This window comes from Urocampus carinirostris, chromosome 19 (assembly GCF_059441175.1).
Source record: "Urocampus carinirostris isolate Australia breed hairy pipefish chromosome 19, RoL_Ucar_1.0, whole genome shotgun sequence".
In the NCBI taxonomy this organism is placed as follows: domain Eukaryota; kingdom Metazoa; phylum Chordata; class Actinopteri; order Syngnathiformes; family Syngnathidae; genus Urocampus; species Urocampus carinirostris.
In genome coordinates this window covers 9,728,875-9,755,236 of record NC_142367.1, presented here as the reverse complement: position 1 = coordinate 9,755,236, position 26,362 = coordinate 9,728,875, and the positions used below count along the sequence as shown (strand labels likewise).

Below are 26,362 nucleotides of genomic sequence, written 5' to 3'. Positions count from 1 at the left end.
TAAGCTCAAAAAATAGGCAGCAGACCCTGGGGATGACCCAGGACACGCTGGAGAGACTACAGTATGTCTCTAGGCTGAACTAGGAACACCTCGGGATCCCGTTGGATGAGCTGAAAGAAGTGGCTAGGGATAGGGAGGTCTGGGCTTCCCTGTTAAGGCTGCTGCCCCTGCGACCCAACCCCGGATAAACGGAAGATAATGGATGGATGGAATTCTAAGTTTAAAAAAAAAAGGAAAACATATAATTGTAAGTAAAAATAAGAATTTTGAGGGGGAAAAAGTCTAGTCGGAAACAGTCCAAAAAACATCTGAATTCGTACATGCAATCTTTAGATGTGTTTGTGTTTTTTCTTTTTTTGGGGGGTTTGGGTTTGCGTTTTTATTTTCATGTTACAGAGACAAAAAATACAACAACAAAAAACTGTGGGGACGAGCATGATGTTACTCTTAAGCACTCCTCGAACGTAATCTGTTCTGCCCCGAACAAATTTGATAAAAGTAAGATAACAGCAGATAGGCGCTATGGAAAATAAAGCATAAGGGCTCTCTGAATTAGGTTGGGCATTGTTAACACATAATTAATAGAGAAAATATCTGACTTTCAACTCTTCAAGGACATCTCAAAAGACACTTCACCTTTAAAGGTGCTGTCCGGAATTTGAAAATGATCACAGCCTCAGTCAGATTAGTCACGAGTATGTGCATATCATAGATGTGCTCAATTAAGGTCCCTTTTTCTTATTTAGGGGGGTTGGGGTTGGGGTCTGGACTATTTGAATCAGGCTTTTTCTTACTTATACCATTTTCTTGCTACACTGAACAAAATGTGTGATAGTCATAAAGTCACTCTCCAACATCACCCTCCCTTCTAATGTGTTGCGAGTCCCGGAACAGCGTTGGTAAAAGTCAGATAAAAGCTAAAAGCTCTTTGAACTCAGTTGGGCATTGTTAACACATACTTCATAGGGAAAATATTCCACTTTCAACAGTAGCCAAGAGGAGAACTGAGAGCGTTCTCCATTCGGGCCCCGGTGTTGTGGAATGCTCTGCCCCCTGAGATTCGATCTGCAACCTCAGTGGAACTGTTTTAATCGAGGCTTAAAACACACTTCTATTCTCTAGCTTATGAATGACCTATATTTCCTGTTGACAAAATTTGTGTATTTTTTGTTATTGCATCATCCATTGCAGCCTGGTCATCCTGGAAGGGGGATTACCTGATGTGCGGTCCCTTCTAAAGGTTTCCTAATTTTCCTCATGTTGAGGTTTTTGAGTTTTTCCTTGCCCTCGTGTAAGTTTTAGATCGGGGGATGGTGTGATAATAGTCTGTGGTTTGCAATAATCTGTTGTCTGTGCAGCCCTTTGAGACTCTTTGTGATTAAGGGCTATACAAAAAACATGACTTGCCTTGACACCTTAAATTACACATACCCACCTTTAAAGGTGGTGTCTATAACTTCAAAATATTCTACTTGCTGATGCTATCTTCTGGCTGAAATCATCATTGCAGCCTCTGTCAAGCTGTGCAACTATGTGAAATTCTTAGCCACGCTCGAATAAACTCTTTCTTTTTCATCTTTTTTTTTGGGGGGGGGGTGTTATGGCATTTGGACTTTGTTTGAAAAGGTCGTTTTCTCACTTTCACCATTGTTATTGTACAATAAAATAATACAGCAAGCACGTGCGTTATATAACTCCCCTACCCCCATCCCTCCGCCTCCTTTTCTTCAGCGTAATGCGCTCAGTGGCCAGAACACTGATGATAAAAGTACGATAAAGGAAGATAGGGTCAGTGTAAAAAAATATATAAAGGCTCTTTGAACTCAGTTGGGTATTGTTAACGCATTCTTAATAGAGAAATTAATTCATTTTAGGGACACCTTAAACTACGCACCTCACCTATAAATAGAAAACTCATTAAAAAAAAACGGAATTCTAATTATTTATGTAAGAATTTTCGTCATAATTCTGACTTTTAAAGAAAAAAAATCTGAAAAAACGTCTGAGTTGTTATTTTTTATAATATGAAATCTGACCTAAGACAAACAAACAAACAGATAAGTAAATCTCGATTATGACTTTCCAGAAGAACTGTATTCTTTAAAAAGAGAGGGCCACAAAAATATCCAATCGTAGGGCAGCTGCTCCCCCGTTAATTGTCCACAGTTAAAAGTTAAACGGCGCCAGCCAAAGTAAACAGCACTCCATAAAAAGTCATCCTCTGCATTCCAAAATTGAAAAACCCCCACCGCCGACGCCCCCTTTTCTGCTCCGGCATGTGTGTCGGTTTTCAGGTGGGGGCTGGAGGGTGGAACTCTTAACAAGCCGCGACAATTAGCCGCCTAAATGAAGAGCGATAAAACTTTTTTCTTTGCAGTGGAAAAGGAAGCCCGGCGCTTTGAGATGGAGATGAGGGGGCGGCGGCCAAGAAAGGAAAGGGCGGAGCCATCTAACCAGAACAGGTGTGTGTGTGTGAGTGTGTTTTGTCTTCCTCTGCTTTCATGGACAGCGGCCAGCTGGCAACGGCCCCGTCTCCGATTCTTAAAAACAATCGTTCAGTCGTTTGTGGCGCACCGGCCGCCATCAAATGTTGAGTCGACTGTTCGACGACCGGTGTTGGGCGCGTTACAGAAAAAAGTAATTAGTTACAGTTGCCTGTTACTTAGTTTAAAAAGTAATAAAAAAATAATAATAAAACAAAATAATGTTTTTTTAAGCATTTTTGAAGGGGCGTCGCTACTTTGCGGATTTTCACTTTTCGCAGGTGGTTTTGGTCCCCATTAACCGCGATAACCGAGGGATTACTGTACTCCCAACACTGTTGTCGACACGCACATCCTGCCGCACACTGTTGACTCCGCCCCCTAACCAATGATGCGGCCCACCCTTCGCCATTGACTCCGCCTTGGAATACACAAGACGCTAGCGCTCATTTCCAGCTCTTTGTTCTAGCAGAAATCTGTTTTCAGTAGTTCATAGATTCTTTATCCTCTGTAAAGAACGTATCCCCGCTCGACAAAAGAGTAGAAAACACCCCTACGTTTTTTTTTTTCTAACGTACAATAAAACGCATGCCTAAAACATGGAAAGCAGTATAGATAACTAAGTCAGCGTTAACCGCAAACGGTTAACTGTCAACTAAAAATCATTCAGGAAGGGGGCCGTTGGAGGTCGGTTAGCCCACAGGGTTGTGGAGGGAGTCTTGGAGGCGGGACCACCAAAGTTGCAGGGGAGGTGTAACCTCGGGAAAAGTTAAATCTCCATTTTTGTCTTTTCTTATGCATTGATAAAATGTTAAAAATGTTTTAAAAAAAATGTCGTGGGCAAATACAAGATTGGATTCAGTTTCTTGGAGTGTTCGGTGGTTGGGAGCTGCAGTACTCAATTTGGCCGCCAGGGTGTGTTAGAGAACCCACGAAAGCAGATGTTATTGCTTTTTTTTTTGTATTGATTAGGGTTGCCTTGACACAAAACCTAGATAAAGACACTCGCAGAGGCCAGAAGTAAAACTGTAAATTTTCAGGAAAATTGGTACAACTATTCTATAGCCTATAAATCATATACGAACGCGCACGCACACACACACACACACACACACAAATCTGCTTTAGGGTTAGACTACCGCATTTCTCCCCTTAAAAACGCCGACCAATTTTTTAGACGCAACCTCCACCCCAAATATAAATAAATACAATGAAAGATAAAAAGAAAAAAGGAAGAAGTGAGCAGAATTCTTTGAAACTTGAAAAAAGCGTAAATTTAAAGAAAAAAAACACAAGCGTGCACGGAATATCAAATGCCTTTTTTAAAATGTTATTTCGGGGCGTGGGGACAATGTAACTCCGCCAAAATAAAAGCCACATGCTACTAGCGCAAATGACTTCAGCATGTGCGGCTTCAACCACTGCACGTCTTCATCGCCATCTAATCCCCCAAAAAACCTTTCGGATTAACCGCTGTCGAACGCTACCACCCCCGCCCCCCGCACTCATCCACCCTTCGTGTGTGTGTGTGTGTGTGTGTGTGTGTTCACGCTACCTTCATGCGAATGCGGGAACCAGATCGTGTTGGAATGGGCTCGGCTCTGGTACGAGGGCGAGGACGGGGATGAAACCGGTCCAGAGGGGGAGGCCGGAGACCCCAAGCTGCCCGACAGGAAGGACCCCATGAAGGAAGATCCTGAAAGGGATTATTAGCCAGGATTTTAGTCGTAGATCCCATATAAATAGCATACAATCCAAATTAGCTCAAAACATTTCATTGATAAGTAGACGCGGACATATATTCGGAGAAAAAAAATTCTTTATTATAATGTACAGTTTGTTAATTTTAAGTTATTGTATCAAGATTTAGGGAAATACATATAAAAGCAATATAGATTTGCTTATTTGATTAGAAGGAAGCTAATAGAATTGTGCATAAAGCTGGGTATAAAGAACATACAAAACGTTTATAAAATCCAACATGATAAAGTTTGATGGTACTGCATAGTAAATCCCTATTATTAGTCTACAAAGCAAATGCGCACCAACTCACACCAAATATTTAACAGTTGTTTCTCTACAAATAAGACACTCGTGTAAGGGAAATACATAACATTTAAGTCCAATATTCTCGCACAACATATCTATTTATGGAACGATTTAGTTGATGACTTTAAAATGTCCCTCATTCACCTGGATTTAAAAAGTCATATGTTATACGTATTTTAGTTAAATATATTAAAGAAGAATACTATATCAATAGTTAATTTAGGCATTATATGTCATTGGAGTCGCTAGTGATACTATTATAAGTTTGAAATGTCATTTCTTTTCTAATTTTCCTTTGTAAGATAAAGTTCTGTTTTCCTAATTTTGAATTTGAATGTGTTTTCTACGCAATACATAACAGGAGTGGACACTTAAAAGCTTCGGCTTCAGTATCCTCCCTTTGGGCACAAGTTTAAGTATTGTATCATTTTATCATACAGCTTCTTTTTTTTTTAAATAGTTTATTGTTTCTTTTTGCGAATTCATTATTCATGTTGTTTTTTTGTGCTGTGCCTGAATAAAAAGCTACAAAAATTAGCAAGAAAAGGGTCAAAGTTCACAGGTCATTGTATTTGGAACAGAATCAAAAACATTTTATCCACAAAGCAGATGTGAGGATAAACTTCCTTTGACGTCACGCCCCCTCTTTTTTTTTGCAGAAAACTGATGGGATGATAGAATTTTTCTTTTTTACTTTAAAAAAAGATATGACCTGCCCTTGAGAAATGTATCTGACCGCAGATGTCCCCAAAAACATTTTATTTCCTTACTACCTCAAAATATTATTAAAATACCAGCGAGAAATAAATTAAGCAACGAAATTGTTTCAACATCAAGATAATGATGTCACTCCTGTTGCTATGGCAACCCTGGGGAAATTATTTCGGGGGTTTTTATTTTTGTTTTTGGCTGAACTGAAATTTGCGTTTTTTTAATATTATTAATATTATAAATTAAAAGGTCATGAATTGAAAGTAGGACTACTGACACAATCAGAATCGATCATTAATACCCCCAAAATTATTTATAAAATTGTTTTTACAAAATAAAATAAATATGGACATTATATATATATATATATATATATATATATATATATATATATATATATATATATATATATATATATATATATAGTTTTTTTTATTTTTTTTAAGAGACAAAATGTTGAAATAATTAATTGGGAAAAAAATATATATAATCTAAAATACATTATTTGCATCATGGGAACCTGTCGTGGGTTCAAATCCAGCTCCAGACTTTCTGTGCAGAGTTTGTATGTTCTCCCCGTGCTTGCGTGGGTTTCCTCCGGGCACTCCGGTTTCCTCCCACATTCCAAAGACATGCATTTCAGGTGAATTGGCCGGTCCAAATTGTCCCTAGGTGTGAATGAGCGAATGAGTTGTCTGTCCCTGTGTGCCCTGCGATTGGCTGGCAACCAGTTCAGGGTGTCCCCTGCCCACTGCCCGATGATTGCTGGGATGGGCTCCAGCCCCCCGCGACCCTACTGAGGATAAGCGGTACGGCTAATGAGATGAGATGAGATGAGACATTATTTGCAATTTAAACAATTATGAAGATTAATTTAAAGTGTCAGGAAGTATATACCATTTACACCACAAAAATAAACCAATAAATAAAAATATCTCTCAAAATATTTATAGACTTATATTTACCGAGAAAAAATACACACGATAAGTAAATAAAAATATTACAAGTACACATTTATATATTCACGGAAAGAGGTAAAATATTTTGTGTACTATTTTTACAAATAAATATACAGAATAAATAAGTAAAAATATTACTAGTACACATATATACATGAAAATAGATAACATATTTTATATTCTATTTTTCACAGACAAAAAAACGTATGAAAAAATACATTATTTTGAAAAAATATGTATTTACACTCTCACTTTTTGCAGATAAAAATTATACATACATCCCCCCAAAAATATAAGGGCTTAAATGAGTAATTAAGATATAACAATACAGCAAAAAATAAACTACTTCAAAAACCACATAGATATATATATATAAAAATGTGTTTTTGTTGATAAACAAAATCATTTAGCATAACAAGCAGTCGTACTTGGTTTTGTTTTTTTTCCCATTTCAAAGAATAGATAATAAAAACTTCTATATTCTCAATTGTACAATATACTCAATATTCACAATGAAGCATCCTCCCCAAACATACTCTGAAATACCAAAACTTAAAAAACAAAAACAAACCAAAAACAGACGAGCAACAAAATGTATATATATGTATGTACATACAGTATATAACTTCATAGATAAATTGATTGAATATTAGATTATCATTAAACTTTAAAGTTTGAGAGAAAAAATCCAACCAAATCAAATGTTTTTTTGATTATGCTAAATAAATTAAGGCCAACTCAAAAATGAAACATAGTAACGAGTCAATGCCAAACCTTTTCTTTCTTTCTTTTTTTTTCTAAATTGCAGCTCACAAACTTTGAAACAATGCAGCCATTGTACATAAGTGGCCTCGCCTTTTATCAATGCCGCCGATTTTAATTAAAGTTAATTCATTGAGGGAAGGCTTGTGACCTTACAAAAACGGGAAGGATACAAAAAGAATCAAGGCAAAAACTGCCAATACATCATCAAAAGTAACCAAGGTTGGCATCTTATATTCAGGAAAATAACATTTATTTGACACTACTCACGCCACCAGGCTGTACTTGCCCAAGACACACAACAGGAAATGGGGCCCTGAGAACTGTCGTGGTTAAGGGATCAAACCAACCAACTCAGAAAATAAATGCAGGAAATGGGTTTGTTTTATAAGGAGAATCAATTTCTTCCTGAATGGCTTCCTTTACTTAAAAAGTAAACTCAACTAAACCACTACAAATAACATTTTATTTATATCAATATAAGATTGAGCTGCTATTTTTGTGTTTTTACTCAACTGAAAAAGCTCAGCCAGCATTCGTGTTTAACTCGCGTTAGCTTGTTTGCTAATGCTCATCGCTGAATTTCTCCTCATGTAGATATTCTCCCTTCTGCTTATACTCTCATATTTTATTATGTGGCTATTTTAAAGCAGTTTAACAGGGTCAGCTTCTATGCAAGTAGACACAATATGAGGTAACGATACAGTTGCTTTCAATATACAGTAAAGCGATACTGTGGGTTAACTGAATTACTTATTAAAGGAAGTACCTGATAAATGTAACTTAATACCTCTTTTCAGTAACGCACCAAACACCGTTGGTGAGGCACATTTACAAATACATTTACCTTTATCTTAATAAATGTCAGCAGATTCCTTTTTAGATAAACCAGCTGTTACTGTTGCTGAATTTGAACAAAAAGATGACAGGCAAACAACCTTTAAATATGTTATTTGTCGATTTAAAAAAACAAAAATGAAGTTGGAGAAAAAAAAAATCTCATAACACAATAACTTTCAACTACTAGATAGGCTACAGGGTTAGCATCTATGCGTACTTCCGCATATAACGGACGCATTGCGTGTGTTGCACGTGTGCTCTTAGGCTGAAGCGGGACACTTGTCGCGTTCACTCAGGAGTTTGCATACAAGTTGCATTTAGTTGGAAACGTGAATCTCACCAAAGCATCGGAATTGAGCATTAAGCTCTGCAGTGTGGACTTAGCTTTTATACATGCCCACAGTTCTACTATTAGCAGTGACGATCATACTTCCCACACAACATAACGGTGTCCTCAGCTACAGTCGCCGCTTTACATCACATACTAGGCGTACTGCACAATAGTGCGCGCCCCGCACAATTTGAAGGACTTTTGTGCGCCTTATAGTCGTGAAAATACGGTAATTAGTGACTTTTATGCTTGTCCCCGCGTTTTTTGTTGCTATATTGTAGAATGAAAATGGTGAAAGTAAGAAAAGACCTGCTTCAAAACAAGGCCAAATACCAACACAGACACCATAAAAGAAGAGTGTATTTGAGCATGTCTAAGAAATGCAGATACTTGCGCGTGCATCATAAATGAGCTGACAGAGACTCTAATGATGACATGAGCCAGGAGATGAGTGAGTACAATTTCTGTACAGCTCAGACAAAGTCAAAGTTTTGTAAGATATGTGTAGATTTATCTTAGCTAGCTTTTGGGATACAGTTGTGTCAAACTACATTAGGGTGTAATATCACGGAATGTGCCTGTGTTTCGTGTACACGGCTCATATCAAGCGCCGCCTCGATGAGTGGAGGGCTCGCGATTCCTAGAGAAGCACTTGACTTAAATGAGACTCAGTGCAGGTGTCGACTCGCGTGTCGACCCGTGCGCGAGAGACCGAGCGAGACAGGGAATCCGCGGCAGACAGTAAGCAACAAGGGAGACGGTTGAAGAGAGAGCGAGAAAGATGAGAAGAAGGCAGCCAGCGTGACCTTATTTCGCCTCCTCCTCTCGTTTTCCCTCATTTTAGGCTTTTCGACACGGGAATAAAATCAAGACTATTGGGGAAAGCGGAGTCATCCACATAAAGTTAAAAGATAAAATCAAAGTAAAAAAGAAATAAAGAATTTAAAATTGTGGTGATTTTAACAGATCAGATTTTTTAAAATTTTCTATTGAGGGATTTTATTAGTTAAAATTGATTAAAATCGTATTCATCGAGACCGACCTGTAAAATCAAAATCTTTTTTTGCCCTTTTTTTTTTTTATTGCTACCGCTGCTCCTCTCAATGGACCCCAGCCACAAAATTAGGTACAGTGGAACATCAGCAAAAATAATCGTGGCTGCGTGATGACAAGCCGCAATTTATGAAACAATGCCGCATTGTTTTTTTAGCCAACCCCCGGCGCCAACCAAGTAAACTTCCTTCCAAAGTTCCTTTTCACAATTCGCCAATTGGTCACATTATCGTTTTGGACAAACCTTGATTCATGGATTTTTTTTTTTCAATCTTTAGCTATGAAAAAAGACTAATTCGTATATACAAATGATACATTCTAAATGAAGTAATTTCTATTTTTAACATTGTCTGTAATCAATATTATTGAGTTTCAATTCCTCTTTCTAAAAAAAAAAAAACAATCTTTTTTTGCCGATCAGCAAAAGCTAATCCGCCGATTGTGAAATAAAATCTTCACATTTCTCGATCTGAGCTTGTACATTAGGAGGAACTAATCTAACTTCACAATTTAGCTTGATCTGAGCTTGTGACCTTGTTTTGGTTTTATTTTTTGAATTTTAACTTAGATTTGCAAAAGAGAATCCGTTTTTTTTTGTTCAGGCACTTGCAGCGTTTTTCAAATATTTTATTTGACATATTTTGTCATCAACAGCAGCAGATGATTGAATTAACTAAAAAGAAAGACAGAAAAAATAAAAAGGAAAGAAAAAAAATAGGGAAAGAAAGACGGAGAGAAACAAAGAGTGTGGAAGAAATAGATATAGAAATAAAGGGAAGGAAGAATGAAAGAGAGAATAAAGGAATGAGCAAAAAGATGAGAAAAAGTGAAGGACGGAAGGAAAGAAAGAAGATAAGAGTGAGAGGCGAAAGAGAAAAAAAGTTAGGAGAAAAGAAATAAAGGGGGAGAGAGTGAAACAAAGACAGGAGGACAGAGAGAAAGAAAAAAGGACAGTAAGAGAGAGACAGAGGGAGAAAGAGACAGAAGGAAAGACAGAGTAAGAAAGACAGTGACAGAGAAGGAAAGAGTGAGAAAGGGAATGTGAGAAAAAAGTGAAAGGAAAAGGAAAAAGCATGAGAAAAAGAGACAAGGGGAAAGACAGAGAAAGAAGAGAGTGAGAAAGTAAGTAAAGAGTAAAGTAAAGGAAGTAAAGAAAAATGGGAGCGAGCAAAAAAAAGAGTTGTCAGACCCGATCCGAAATTTCGACTGGCACACTTTAAGGAGGACCTCCGGGATGAGGACCCCGGAGATGCGTACACTGAAGACACTTGGCGCATGCGCTGGCCCTTCAAAACGTTACAAAAACCAACCGCGAAAGGACAGCGAATGTTCTCGAAAGAGACACAGAAAAAAAATTAGAAACACTTTAGCGACAATCAAGAAAAAGGAGAATATAAAGAAGGAAATAAAGTGGGGGAAAGAGTTTGTCTTTTAATCAGGCCCGATCCGAAATTTGGACAGGCACGCGTTGAGAAACCCCGCTGGGATTAGGACCTCGGCTGTGAGTGTGCGCGTGTCCCGCGAGACTGATTAGCCATGAATGACTGATGTTGTTGTTGATCTTTTTTTTCTCCCTCCTAGCGCTCTCTAGTTGCTTTTTTTTTTATTTTTTTTTTAGTTTTTTTACTCGTTCGTCGCAGCCTATGTGAGAGGGGACGTGCACGCACGTGCACACCATGTATATTCAACAAAGGCTCGCCAATTGACTTTCATGTGCGTGGCTGTGTAACGATCCGTGCTATTCCACGCAGCTGCTTCTCTCCCTCTGTTGCAGACCCCCTCCCTAAATGACCCCCCTTCCCAATATATTTTTTACCTATTTAATATATACCTGTCTGTCACTGCAATCCATTCCGTCTGCACGACTGCAGAGAAATACTTCAACATCTTCACCTTTGGGTGACCCCCGTACCCCCATCCTCAAAAGCCGACGACCCCCCCCCCTCCTCCTCCTCCTAGCAGAACAAACTGGTTATACACCCCCCCGTCCAAATGATAGCTGTTAGAATGTGAGACTCAATCATTAGGGTTTACGGTTGGAGATGGGGTTGCAGTAGGGTTATAGTTTTGGGTTGGGGTTTGAGTAGGGTTAGGGGTATGGTAGGGTTAGGTTTAAAGCAGGGGTGTCAAACTCATTTTAACCCGGGGGCCACACGATAGAAGAAGCATTTTCTCGGGGGCCGGACTAGTAGATTATAGAGAAGGAAAAAAAAGAGAGAGACGATGAGACAGAAAGGAAGAGAAAGAGAGAGAGCATGAGAAACAAAAGAGATAAAAAGAGAAGTAGTGATAAAGGGGGAAAGAAAGAGAGGAAAAGACAGAATTAGAAAGAGAGAAGGGAAAGCAAGAAAGAAAAGGAAGTGAGAGCAAAATAAGGTAAAAAGACACAGAGAGAAAGAGACAAAGAGAAAAAAAGAGAAAAAGAAAGACAGAGTTAAAGAGTGAGAGACATCAAGTGGACATATTTCAACCTGCAGCTCGTTTTTCTCTTGTCTGTTTGACACCCCTGGTTTAAAGTTAGTGTTGAGGTTCGGGTTAGAGTTCGAGTTGGAGTTTTGGGTAGGTCTAGGGTTCGATTATGGTAATGGTAGGGTTAGCATAAAAAATCTGGGTTTAGAAATGGGGCTATGATTTGGGTTAGAGTTGAGGTTTATGGATGGGGCTCAAATGTCTACTCCAAAAATGAGCCAAACAGCTCATTTTTGTTGTTTTTTTTACAGGAGGAAAGCTAAAATTACAGATGGTGTGAAGAACATTGAACGTACCGACCCCCTGGCACAAATGAGGGAGGGGGGCAAACGGTAAGATCGATGGTATCGAGAGGGCTCAAATGTTGCCCTCTATCTGGAAAAAAAACAACTCTTTGTTTTTATTGAAAAAAAAACAAGATTACAGTTGTTGTGGAGGACCCTGAATGCACCGACCCCACCGGCACAAACGAGGGGGGAGGGTCCCTACTGAGATGAGGTGAGGAGCTTCAAACGTTGCACCCTCCCGAAAAAAAATCAACCAAACAACTCATTGTGCGAGAAAGCTTTATCTTGTGATAAGACCCCAAATGTACCACCCTATTTTGGTGAGTGACGATTATTTTCAGAAATCAGAACCCTAATTTTATTTCTTACAATGTTTAAATAATAAAATCAATTAATAAGGATTTTTTAGTATACAATACATTTAAGATGAATTAATATTTTTATCTGTTATAGTGTTTAATTATTTTTTTTTACCCAAAGTCCTCTCATACACACAGACAAATATACTTTATTTTACCAAAACATTTATATAAACGTATGTAATATAATTGACCATTTTTTAGCATTTATATTCGATAAGACTTTACTTATATTTAATGATTACATTGTAAAAAAATCTACAAATGCAAATAAATGAAATCGGTTCCCAAAAAAGGATACTTTTATTTTCCAAATGAAAGCAACACTATGAAATATAAAATGTTGAGATAAATTTGATCCATTATCTGCACTGCTTATCCTCAGTAGGATCGCGGGGGTGCTGGAGCCCATCCAGGCTATCTTCGGGCAGTGGGCAGGGGAAACCCTGAACTGGTTGCCAGCCAGTCGCAGGGCACACGGGGACAGACAACTCACTCGCTCACTCACACCTAGGGACAATTCGAACCGGGCATTTAACCTGACATGTATGCTTTTGGGAATGTGGGAGGAAACCGGGGGCCCGGTGGAAACCCACACAGAAACAGGGAGAACATGCAAACTCCACACAGGAAGGCTGGTAGTTGGACTTGAACCCTGAAAGTCTGCACCGTGGGGCTGTGCGCTAACCACCCTCAACTAATAAAAAATAATTTATATATAATTTTCAATATGCAAAATGTTGAAAATCTAAACGTAATAACTCAACCAGGAAGTTGCAAGATAACATGAGTTTATATTACAAATACACAAATATTTATTTGTGTTTCTTTAAAAAAAAAAAGAAGTGATAGTTAATTATAAAAAGAAATAAAAGTTTGTATTTGGATGCAAAAAAATAAATCTTGCTGTTTAAATCAAGCATTGTTATTTACATTTCAGGATTTTGTTTTACTCGAAGTTTTATTGTGGGACAGATTATTTTTTTTGTAAAATGTCAAGAACCCAAGCTGCCACAAAATCATTCTTAAATAAGCTCTTATAAACAATTTAAACTATGGAGACTTGCCATGCACTTTAATACATTAATACGTGTGCAGTCAGACCACTCCCCCCTAAAAAATATCAACAAAAAGGAAGCAACATGTAAGAGAACAGGAAGCGATTTGAAACGGGAGGCCGGTTGGGGGAGAAGAAGACGGCAGGGATGGAGATGAGCCAGATGTGGAGGGGGGGGCGGAGAGTTGTGGCTCAAGGGAGAAGGAAAGAGTGACGGCGAAGTGGAGGAGGTGAAGGAGGAAGAGGAGGACCACTCCACGTGGAGAGGAGGAAGCGAAAGAAGGAAGCAGCAGGAGAAGAAGACGAGAGGGGGGGCAGGGGGTTGCCCAAGAGAGAGGGAAAGGAGCACATGGACAAGCGAGAGTCTGCCACTTCCTTATCTCGTGCCAAGTCATCAGATGGCGAGGGAGGGTCTTTACCAGCCCCCGAGATGTCCAAACAGAAAAATACAGGAAATTCATATTTTGTAAAACAAGTTTTCAAATATTCTTGCACATTTTACATAAAAAAACTAATCTAACTTCACAATTTAAATAATACAAACACCCTCCTGTTGTCTTCGGGTCAAAATGACCAACCACTTTGTTGTTAAAAACACAGAAAAAAATCCCTTAATATATATATATTTTTAAACTTTAATACATTTTATGACTTCTCAAATTGGTCAATAGAAAAAAAATGAAATGTTGTTTTTATTCTCATTTCCATGTAATCTGTGTAAACAATGCACAGAGATGTCCTTTAAAATCAGGACAACAGAGAAGTTAAGAAATAATTGTAAAAAACAAAAATACAAATTGAACGTTTATGTATTACTTTGTGTTGCATTTTTTTATATTTTAATTATAAAAATATTGTAATGATTTTTCTTCACTAAATTAGCCTGGAAGACAAAAGCAAATGAAACCATTTTTAATGACATTATTTAAATTCAGGGACAAGCTAAAATTAAGCATCCCCCCTATCTTGTAAACTAAATGATAAAATAAATTGAAATGGTATTTTGATATACTGTATATATATTTTTTCTAAATAATTTTAATTTAAGTTTTAAGCTCTACAAGAGTAAATTTGTCCACAAAATTCCCCAAAATAAACATAAATACAAGATTGAAGGTTAAACAAACTGAATTGTAATCAGCAATGGATCGAGAAAAAACCCTTCATAATAATAATAATAATAATAATATACACTGGTATCAAAGTTTTTGATACTTTAATTCATGTTTTAGGCTTTACAAAATTCAAATTGTCTACAAAAAAAAAACCTTAAAATAAGCATTAAAACAAGATTAAGGGTTGAAGAACCCGATTTGGAATAAACAGCTCATCATGCACCCTCCATGCACTCGCCTCAGTTTTGAAAACATTGAAATACTGCAATTAAATGTTAATCTTTACAAAACTTAAATATCCTACAAAAATACCCCAAACAATCCTCAATAGAGATTAACCAATATTGAAAGCAGCAGCGATTGTTGTTAAATTGTTAAAACTTTTTTTTAACTACCTAACTGTAATTTAAATTTAAGGCTCTGCAAAATTAAAACACCCCACAAACTTCCCCCTAACAATCCTTAATAGAGAGCACACAATATTGGAATCAGAAGTGCATTGTACACCCTCCATGCACTCTGCAATTTTTTAAACCTTTTTAACTACCTTACTGTAATTCAAATTTAAGGCTCTGCAAAATTCAAATATCCCACAAAATTCCCCCAGAACACTCCTTGATAGAGATTACACAATATTAGAATAAGAAGCGGATTGTACACCCTCCATGCACTCTCCTCAATTTTTAAAACCTTTTTTTAACTAGCTAACTGTAATTCAAATTGTAGTCTCTGCAAAATTTAAATATCCCAAAGAAATTCCTCCAAACAATCTTTAATAGACAGCACACGATATTGGAATCAGAAGCGGATTGTACACCCTCCTTGCACTCCTTTCATATATATATATATATATATATATATATATATATATATATATATATATATATATTTTTTTTTTTTTTTTTATGGAATTGCTTACTGGTAATCTCGCTAACTACCAAATAAATATGTACAGTATGTTTGAACACGAGCGACTTGACGGTTTGACGCGTCTGCCACCGGCTGTCTCCTCCCCGCTTGTTACGGGTCGCCTTGCATAAAAATAACATCAAAGACCCTCCGCCTTAGACGTTGAGGTCGGTTGCTGACTCATCACCTCGCTTTCGCTTCTCGTCACCGTCGGCGATCCTAATCAGACCGGATTACTGACCACGTTGGCCCTCCTCGCTTGCTTTTATTCTATTTTTTTCTCCCACCAGAACACGAAAGTTCACTTTAGCTGACTCAGAAATGATGAGAAAGTCAACCGTGAGAATATTGAGGCCAAAAATTGGAAGGACACAAAATGTTGGATTGATTTGAGCTGTCAAATCTTGTTTTGTTTTTGTTTGAAACAACACTAAATTAGCTGATAGTTGCGTGACTAAACCCATAATGTTAAAAACTCTACAAACAAAACTTTTTTGTACAAAATAAACCAAAGATTACTCAATTTATTTGCACCATTTTGGGTAAATTTCACACTTTGTCTTGAAAGAGCTGCACCGAATTTGAAACTTTGTCACTGTCTCCTACCATTGCCTGGCTTAAAGTCAAAAAGCCTTAGTCAGCTCGTTCATGATGCACGTGCAAGTACGTGCATTTCTTATACGCACTGGACTCGAATAAACTTCTTTGTTCATCCATCTTGGGGTTTGGGTTGCTGTTTGTGCTTAACAGGACAAAGCTATTTTCTTTGACCATTTTCTGATAAAAGAATATAGCTTCAATAGAAAATAAAATAGTAGGGCTCTTTGAACTCAGTTGGACATTGTTAACACATACTCTAAAGAGAAAATATAGTATTTTAAACTTGTTAAGGACATTTACATTTAAAAAAAGAAATTAGATGAGATGATCTAGTACAAAACAAATCTAAAGGTAATTGATACAAAATTGGGAATAATGTATGTGTTATCTTTTCTTAAACCATGAAAAATCAACACAAAGTTGGATCGCGTTTACTGCAAATATTTTTGTGGAAGTTAAGAAATGTGTGTTTATTTTAGAAAGATATAATACTGATTGAATGGTTTTAATCCGTTTTCGACCCAAGTTGGGTTGTTTTTCACTGAGCTTTGTGTACATGTGGAAAGTCCTCTCCTAAATTACTTGTTCGTAACCGGAAAAAAATTGATCACCAAATTTGGGTCAAATTGATGCAAAATTGGGCCAGCAAACTCATTTTGTTTGGTTATTTCTAATCCCTTCAGCACAACACAGACATTTGTAAAGCTAGCCCAAATGTGCTGTCTTTAAATTGTAAATTAACCCAAAATTGGTTCAATCCAATTTATGAACTATTTTTGGTTGATTTTACGTTGTTGTTTTTCATTTATTCTGCTCTCTCCTCCCATTTTATGTGGCTTGATTTTCAACCTCCGAAATAAAATGTATTTGTCCTAAACAACCCAAACAACTCAATTTGGTGCACAATTAAGCCAGCACACTCACTTGTTATAATATAAATCTAAATTTAAGAGGCGTTTTGTTGTTTTTCAGCACATTCCAAAGATGTTCCGAAGTAGCCCAAACTTGGTTGTCATTTTTACCCAGTTGTTTTTTTTTTAATTGAGATTGGGCTGTTCAACCAAGAATTTTGCTCATGTGGAATTTCCTCTACTATCAAGACACAAAAATAGAAAAACAAAGTTGCTTTGTTCAGTACAGCCTGTCAAAAGATATCCCAAAATGGGTTCATTCCAATTTATGACCCAGATTAAAATGGCTTTTTATTAAATCGAAATTGGGCTGTTTTATTTTTTTTAATCCAGAATTGGGTACATGTGGAATTTCCTCTACTCCCAGTCACGAAAATAGAATAAGAATGTTGTTTTGTTCATCACAATCTATGTAAAAAAAAATGAACCCAAATGTTTGGCCCAGAGTAGTAGTAGTTTGTTTTTTTCAAATTGACATTGGGCTGTTTTTCTAACCTAGAATTGTGTACATGTGGAAATTTCCTCTATTACCAAGTCACAAAAAGATAGAATAAGAATTTTGTTGTTTTTGAGCACCCCTAAATTGACATTTGGCAGTTTTTTTTGCAACCCAGAATTGTGTACATGTGGAAATTCCCTCTACTCCCAATTCACAAACATGGAATAAGTATATTGATTTTGTTCGGCACAAAGTATGTTAAACATAACCCAAAAATGAGCTCTGTCCATTTTGTGACCCAGATCAGGTTTTTATTTGATTTGTTTTACCCAGCAGTGTGTCCGTGGTGCATTTCCTTTACTCCTTGCAAGCGATTTTTCATTTTCATAACTCAAAAAATGAAAAATGTGTATGACAAATAATCCCTTCTTTGAATTGGACCCAATTTTGGGTTGATTTGTTAAATAAATAGGAGATAGTAATTGTTTTGTTTAGTTCAATTAAAAAAAGGAGAAGAAATGTTTGCTTCAAATCATGAAACAAGTTTATATTATATAGTTACATATGCTTTGCATTGAGGTCAAAGGTCGAAAGGGGCGTGTTCCATTTGAGGATCAAAGCCGAGAAAACGTGAGCGTGACCCGGCACGAGGAGCCGGCGGGATGGGGGGGAAGCAGAGGTGTGCGCCGAAAAGGGGGGGCGGGCAACCGAGAAGAATGGGGGGATGACGAGACCAAAGAGGTGATGGAGAGGTTATCTGCTCCTACAGAAACATTGCGATTATCGTTTATTACTTTTTTCAAAGCGCACACGCGGATTACGAGACGTGTGTGTGTGTGTGTGTGTGTGTGTGTGTGTGTGTGTGTGTGTGTGTGTGTGTGTGTGTGCTGACCCCCAACTCTCTCCCCTTGCCCTCCTCTCTGTGCTATTCTTCCACACTAAGGGTGGGCGGATCGATCCAAATATCGATATTATCGCTACTGGGCCAGTACTTTGATCATATCAATACTCCTGTCCTGGGATCGATACTCTCTTCCAATTTTAACTATCAAATAAAGTTTTGAAATAATGTTGTTAGCGGTTGGTAAGATTATACATAAATGAAAACTTTTAAATTGGATCCAATTATGTTTACACTTCATTTAAAATAATGACTACTAAATTTTCATATAATTGTATGATGGTAGGAATTTTAGTTGTTTGTTATATTTTCGTTACATTGCTGCTTTTATGATTTTCCAAACAGTTGTTTAGTCCAAGTATTTTTTTAGTCTAAAGGTTTTTTATACATTGTTTTTTTACACTATTTGCACTTTCTGACTTTATGAAATATTGTTATATTTGTTGTGTTTACATTGTTCGATTTGTATTTAAGTCTGCTGCTTTTTTGGGGGGTGTTTAAAGTACGGGGTGTTACAAATTATTTGATGTCATTTGAATATTGATAAATATTTTTTTAACAAAAAATACACGTTTTCCCCTTTACTAACTTACGATCAGATAATTTGTATATAAAAAGAAAAAAATAGTCATCTCCTGGAGACTTACTCGAGATAGTCTGCAGCGTGTTTCACGTATGCTGTGTTTAAGGCTGTGTGCTTATTGAATATTTGTGAAATTGTACACATTATCCTCATAATTTTGAATTTCACATTCAGATTTGGAACAATAAATCGTATGATCTTCAACATGAATACTTTTCTGGTTCATTTGCCTTAATCATGGACATTCTGTGATATTTACATCTCAAAGGATATTTTATTTTGGTTTTGATTCAATCGTGTTTACGCCACATTTGCACAACTGACCTTTTGAAATATTGTGTAAAGGAAGGTATTTTAGTTTTCTTGTTGACATTGTTGTTCAGTATTTGTATTTTTGTTACATGGCTGGTTTTGAGGGAGTTTCACATACACTTGTTTTTGTTTCAAAAATTATACTGTTCAAGTTTGTTTTGTACTTATTTAATAAGAGGGTAAAACATTTTAGTGCCTAAAATCTTTGTGCTTTGTTTATTGGAATTGTAAATTAATGCAACCGTCATGACATTTCTAAGTAAACAATATTGGATCTGTATTGATCGATTCCACCCTGTATTTACTTGGATCGGATCAATACCAAAATTCCAAGTATCGCCCACCCTTATTACACACACACACACACACACACACACACACAAACCTGATGTCGAGGAAGTAAGAATGGGTGGATCGATCCAAAAATTGATATTATCGACCCTGAGCGAACACTTGGATCGAATCTACACAATTGTCTTAAGGGCAACTTTGTCTTCCCATTTCAACTATCACTGTGATAATTCAATTGTGTCAAAAGATTATACAGTACATACATTATAACTTTCAAATTTGATCCACTTGCGGTTTCACTTTAGTTGCACTACTGATTTTCATTTCAAAATATTGTGCTATGAAAGGTACCATATTTTCCAGACCTTAGAGCGCATCCGATTACAAGACGCACCTTCCCAAAAAAAACGTGTGAAAGATTTTTTTCACATATAAGGCGCATCAAACTATAAGGCACATGTAAGAAAAAAGATAAAAACCGTATTTTATAAAATATAAATATAAATGAATGTGGTTCCACAACTCAAACAAATTGATGTCTTCATAAATGGTCATTTTGTTGTAGTCATGCATTTCAGAATGTATTTACCGTGTAGATTACAATGCGCACTTTCAAATCCCTGGCAATGTGGGGTTTTTGGGTGTGCCTTCTAGTCTGATTTTAGTTTTCTTGTTGACTTTATGCGGTATTTGTATTTTTTTTTTTTTGACCTTCTCAAATTTAGTTCTGAAACAGTTGTCTGTTAAAGTATTTAATTTTTACACTGTTAAAGCTTTGTACATTGTATTGTTTACAATGTTTGCGCTTTGACTTCATTTTCATAATATTGTAACCTGTTATGTATTATTGTTGTCACGCTGACCTGGATATATTTGTATTCTGACACATTGCTGCTTTTTAAATTGACTCTTGACTTTTATTTTGAAACCATTATATATATTTTATACTCTAATGTTTGTAATGTAGTTATTGAATAAAAAATAGATCATTTTAGGCTGGGGTTTATTGTAACTATAAAGTAACTCAAGGGAGAGGAGTTCAATGATGCAATGATCATGAGATTTCCCAGCAAAAGTCGTATTGGTATCGATCGATACGATCCTGTAATTACTCAGAATGAATCGATACCAGAATTCCCTGTATCGTCCGCCGCTTATCAAAGAAGTCACACACCTGTTCAATGACAAGCTAGGCCACGCCCCCTGCACACCTGTGCTACTGAACCTTCACACACAAACTGGAAGAACGACACGGGAGGGGGGCAAAGGGGGGGGGCAAGGCAGACAGAGACAAAGACTCTACTTCCCTTCTGTGACTCCTATCAGCAATCAGAACGCCTGCGTAATATCATTATAGGGGTTTTATCAAATTGGGAGGGGGATGACAGGGGAGGGGGGGGCAGCTACGCCACCATCATTCCATCACCTTGTCAAGCGCGTCGATATTCAAGCAGACACCATGCTGATGTAAATAAGAGGCTGCAGAAGAATTGATGGATTGCATGCTTTTGCAAGCCTTTTTGGGGCTGGGGGGGGTATGCTTTTCCACCACCCCTCTCCTCGTCCCATTGCGCCCAACTCCAAATCATATCTTCAGCCGAGGCCTGGAGCAAAGAACGCAGAGAAATCTCCAAAGGGGGGAGGGCACAAAAGGTAGAACGCTCCCAACCCCATAACCCCCCACCCAAAAGAAAACCTTACCTCCGAGCAATATATCGCTCAACCCCCCTCCCTCGTCAAAACGGCAATCCTCCACGCCCGTCATGTCAGTCAAAAGCCCATCAGAGTCTGCCGGCTCGATACAGTGTCATGCACCTTGAGACCAATCTACCCCCCCACGCCCCCTGAATATATTTCAATAGTATTATGAGTCTGGCATGACTGTGCCCCCCCTGTCCCCCCAAAGACATTACAGAATCAGGTTTAAATTAGAGCATAATGCACAAGAGCGAGCGTCGCTATCGGTCTTTGTGCCGAGTAATCGGGTTAAGGCGTGATGGAGGATGGAACTCAAGCCCACGTTTTTCAATGAGAACATTTTCAACTCTTGGCAATGTATTTTTATTTTAATTTTTTTAATGATGACCAGGAAGTACTGTATATTTACCATAAATACTTAATAGTAGTCTCTTTTTTTACATCTGGTATATTTTATACGATGACTATAATTATTAAACAAAAAAAAAATATTCATACAAATAATTTGTATTCAGGACAGGAGAAGTACAGTATATTTTCCAAAACTTTTTTATGAAAGTCTTTTTTTTCACACACAATGCAATTATTAAACGGAATGAAGTTATTAAAGAAAAATATTGTATTTAACACAGGAGAAGTACAGTATGTTTACCAAAAATATTAGGTTTTCATTTTTGCGTTTGACATAGTTTATAAAATGACGCACCACAAAAAGAGTTATTAAGCCCAAACTATATCATTTGGTTATTATACTCCCCTATCCATTAGAAACTGCGCCCCCCCCCCCCCCCCATCATTTCAACTGTACTTTCGTCTTCATTATTTGCATTCATTGCTTGTTTATGTTACTTTTTTTTTTGTGATATGACTTTTTTTACATTCTGTGTACAGCGACCTTGAGTGTCCTGACATGGGCTTCGACATCAAATGTATTGTTATTATTAGTAGTATTGTCATTTAATGTGTAATAGTTTGTAAATAAATAGAAAACAAATTGAAGATTGTTTTTTTTTAAACTGACATTTGTGCCACTTTCTGCTGATTAAAAAAATGTCCATTATTTATTAATGAATGAAATAAAATGTTTTTTTTTACAATATATTATTATATATCGTCGTTATCATGTGAAAAAAAACGGTATTTCCATTTTTGGTCTTTTATTTTAATGTAATTTTGCATTATTAAAAATTTGCAATGGAAAAAAAACACAAATTTGTATTTGTTATACAACGTAAATATCCCATAAAAGCAAAGAAAGATATAAAAAGAATAGTGTTTTTTTGCATTACAACACGCACATGCACAAACACACGTGCTTGGTGTGTGTATATATATGTATGTATATATATATATATATATATATATATATATATATATATATATATATATATATATATATATATATATATAATCCGACAGATAGATAGATAGATAGATAGATAGATAGATAGATAGATAGATAGATAGATAGATAGATAGATAGATAGATAGATAGATAGATGGATGGATGGATGGATGGATGGATGGATGGATGGATGGATGGATGGATGGATGGATGGATGGATAGGAATACACAAATATGCTATAGGCGCCAGTTTCCATTAATTAACGAGCTCTCTCATCAGACACGTTCGCGCGCATCCAGTTGATCACATATTTCAACGATAATACGCTTTAAATTCGGGGTTTTCTGCCCCTTTTCTCGCATGCACCGGGATATTCGAACACAGGGGGTAGCCTGCACCCCCCCAGGAGTCACCCCCCCCCCCCCTCCTGCATCGAGACGGGATACCAAAGCTACTTGTTAAATCTAATGCATGCACTGTCAAGCCATTCGCACCCCGTCACGTCGCCGCTCGATATAGAAAGCGGATTTTCTGGTATTACCCCTCCAGCCCCCTACCCACCTACCCATACACAAATAACCCCCCCCCCCCCCCTTCTCCACCCATATTAATTAGACCAACACACACACAAAAGCTCGGACCTGCACCAGAACTGAACCCAAAGACAGAAGCTCGGGTCATAGATTTCAGGTTTAATTGGAGGTGGAAGAACTGCAATTAAACTATCGTAATTAATGATAGGGACGTCTTCACAGTTGATGAATCATATCGATGTAGCACACGATTATTTTGGGTGAAAATATGACATGATTTCAATGTTGTGACGTTTTTCCTGTCGATATTTCAACTTACACAAAACTTCCCTTTTCTATTGTAATTAAACGAGCACAAACCCATGCAAACAAACACTCTCCCTTTTTAAAGTTTGCAACAAATGCGACAAAATACTAACCTGAACGCGGAGCCATGGACAGAGGCGATGCGTAAAACTTCCCTGCTTGGAATCCGTGTCCGGCCGCCATCCGCGACGCGGCAGCTCCGTGCGTCAAAAGCGGGTGCGGAGGAACCAAATCGCGGCTTTCCATCATTTACAGTAAATCCCAGTGAAAGAAAAAGAAAATCCAGAAGGGGGGTCCCGAGGCGTGCAAATAATCCCCCCCGCCTTCCCTTTTTTATCAACTTCGGTATCTTCTCGCGTAGAGCGGAGTTGCCGAGCAAGTCTGCGTCATCTCCTGCGAAAGAAAAACGACATTTATCTTCCATCAGCTACAAAGAAAAAGAAAAACATAAACTGACGTCCTGAAAGTCACGTTTGGCCCCTGCCAGGTCAATTTTGCCCCCCTATAAGCATCCTGCATGCATCCATCATGTAAATAACGCCCCCGTTTTCCTCCCCCTCCCCACCCCATTTTCATTGTCCAAAAAAAGAAATAAAACCATACAAATGTTGCAAAAGATCCTGCTAAATCGTGAGCGCTGCCCTCCCCTGCACCCAACAAAACACGATTTCTGCAACGTTTTAACGCACCCGTCTTTCTTTTTCAACGCGCCCGCGCGCGCGTGCACGCCTTGTAATCACAAATCAAATCAGCTTTTTCCACGATGGCAATAAACACACAAATAAATCGGAAATCATCCCACTTTATGATATGTGTGCCTTCTAACCCGGGTCATTTACTTAAATAGACCCCCCCCCTGCCATCAAGCCCCTCGCCCTTTCAGGGTCCGTCCAGAACATCACAACAGGAACCGAGGAAACAAAGAAAAGTGCATCGTTTGATTTGCTATTGTTGTTTTTTAGATTATAATTAAAATAAGCATGCGCGATTGCAATGCAACTTTTTTATAAGGTTACGCAAAAACTACATTTTAACCGATTTACACTAAAATACAATTTAAGTCTTCGAAATACTTTGAAACATAGATAATTAACATTTAAAAAAACATTGGTTGTAGTTTTTTAATTATAAAAAAACTTGTTTATGTTCCTCCGCTCCGTTTAAATGTTTTTTTTATATTTAGACCAAAGAAGAGCAATGGAGTGTGTGTGTTCTGAAAATGTGTGTTTCGGATAAATTCAACACGCACACACACACACACACGCTAACATACACTCAAAATAATCATAATAATATCTACTCGTAATTTTAAAATGACGTGCGTAAAAGTTCGCAAAACAACGCATGCAACAAAACTATCATTCGGAAAACGGTCAAAAGAAACAAAACCTTTCCACAAGACACACACATTTAAAAACATAAAATTGAGAGCTCTAAAGAGAAAAGTCATACAACAACCCCACTTTGTTCTGCGTTAAAATTAAGTCATAAATAGATAGAGAATATCGCCCAAAAAGGAGGTCGAGAGGCCGGGTTAAAGTGCGGAAAAAAAGCCCAGCCGTGGTGGAGCGGGCCTGGCGTCAGCACAGCTTTCCAACTGGGGGGTGGATGGAGCCCCCCAAAGGAGAATACAGTGGTTATTCAGCTTAAAATGGGACTTTTATTATTACTAAATACGCAAAAAATCCGAAATAAATTAAAATAATTCAATGTACGGATTACAGAAGGAAAAAAGAATTGTAAACTACTCACAAGTGAAGCCAACTAAAAGAGGGATTTCTTTCAAAATAAAGTTACTCTTTCACGTCTTTACTCCATTTTCCATTTATAAAAACACAATTCATACAGTTTGTTTTGGTTGCATTTCACGATTGAAGCTGCGTTCAAGTGATGCTGTAAAAACGACACGCCAAAAAAACACACTTACTGAGTTATATCCCTCGATTAAAAACGGTGGATGAAAAGAGAACATTTAAATAAAAGATCTCAGTGATGAAAAAAAAAGTGCAAAATGTTGGCGATTGTTGACATCCTTTTGGGTTGCTGCTCGCCGCGCAACTTCCAGCTTGTAGTGAAGCGAGATGCGTTCATGCAGCCGGAGAACTCAGACACGCCGGGAGGAGGGTGGGGGTGTAGGGGGGCATCCAGTGGGGAGGGTGGGGGGCAGCAGAACGCGCGCGCCTACTGGTTTGAGGACGACAATGTGAAAGCGTGCCCGTGAGGCCCCCCACCACCACTAACCTCCCTCCCCCTACTTCCCCCCTCCCTTACCCCACCCTGGGTTTCTCTACACACATACTACTAAAATACTAGCCCCCCACCACCAACCCGCACCCCATCCCAACACCACCACCGCCCCCTCCCTTCACCTTGTCCTCATTGGCTGCCCAGCGCCAGCCAATCAGAAGCGAGGAGGGAAAAGTGCTCATAGTTTGAGTTGGAAGAAGAAAACCGCACGTTTTGGTTTTGGATTTTATTGCTTACTGGGGAATTATGGAGGGACGATCCTGCCATAAGTAGAAAGAAATGTACAAATAAATACCTACAAGTGGTATTTTGGCGTGGTATTTTGTTGTTGTTGTACATTGTCGTTGTTGTATTTTGTATAAATTGTATTTTGGCATTGTTAAATTTTGTAAATATATTTTGTCACTGTCTTATTTTGTACAAATCGTGTTCGGTCATTGTTATATTTTGTTGTCGTATTTTGTTGTTGTATTTTGGCGTTGAATTCGGACATTGATATATTTTGTCATCATTGTACTTTGACGTTGATGTATTTTGTCCTCATTGTATTTTGTCATTGTCGTATTTACGTACACAATCGTATTTGGTCCTCATTGTATTTTGTTATCGATACATTTTGTCGTTTCGGGATTTTGGACAAATTGTAATCTGTCATTTTGTTGTTTTCGCATTTGGTCGTCGTTATATTTTTCGTCTTTGTACTAAATACAATGAAAAATACTATTTGTAGATATTACTATTTTTATAAATCATTTAAACGCATGGCAGGATTAGTCTTCCATTGTGGAATAAGGTTGCGTGTCTATTTGAG

General features: G+C 37.6%; 1 protein-coding gene across 5 annotated transcripts in view; it reads right to left on the bottom strand.

Annotated features, from left to right (window-relative positions):
* bahcc1b (BAH domain and coiled-coil containing 1b) overlaps positions 1-25,369 on the bottom strand; it is a 61,302-nt gene extending 35,933 nt beyond the window's left edge. For all 5 annotated transcript variants that reach the window (XM_088323369.1, XM_088323371.1, XM_088323372.1 and 2 more), the window contains exons 1-3: positions 25,232-25,369; positions 23,418-23,697; positions 4,039-4,179 (exon numbers count right to left, since the gene is read on the bottom strand). In XM_088323369.1, the coding sequence (XP_088179495.1) occupies positions 4,039-4,179; positions 23,418-23,553 (277 nt within the window). In that variant the 5' untranslated portion in view covers positions 23,554-23,697; positions 25,232-25,369. The remainder of the gene's footprint in view (positions 1-4,038; positions 4,180-23,417; positions 23,698-25,231) is intronic.
* Positions 25,370-26,362: the final 993 nt, after the last annotated feature.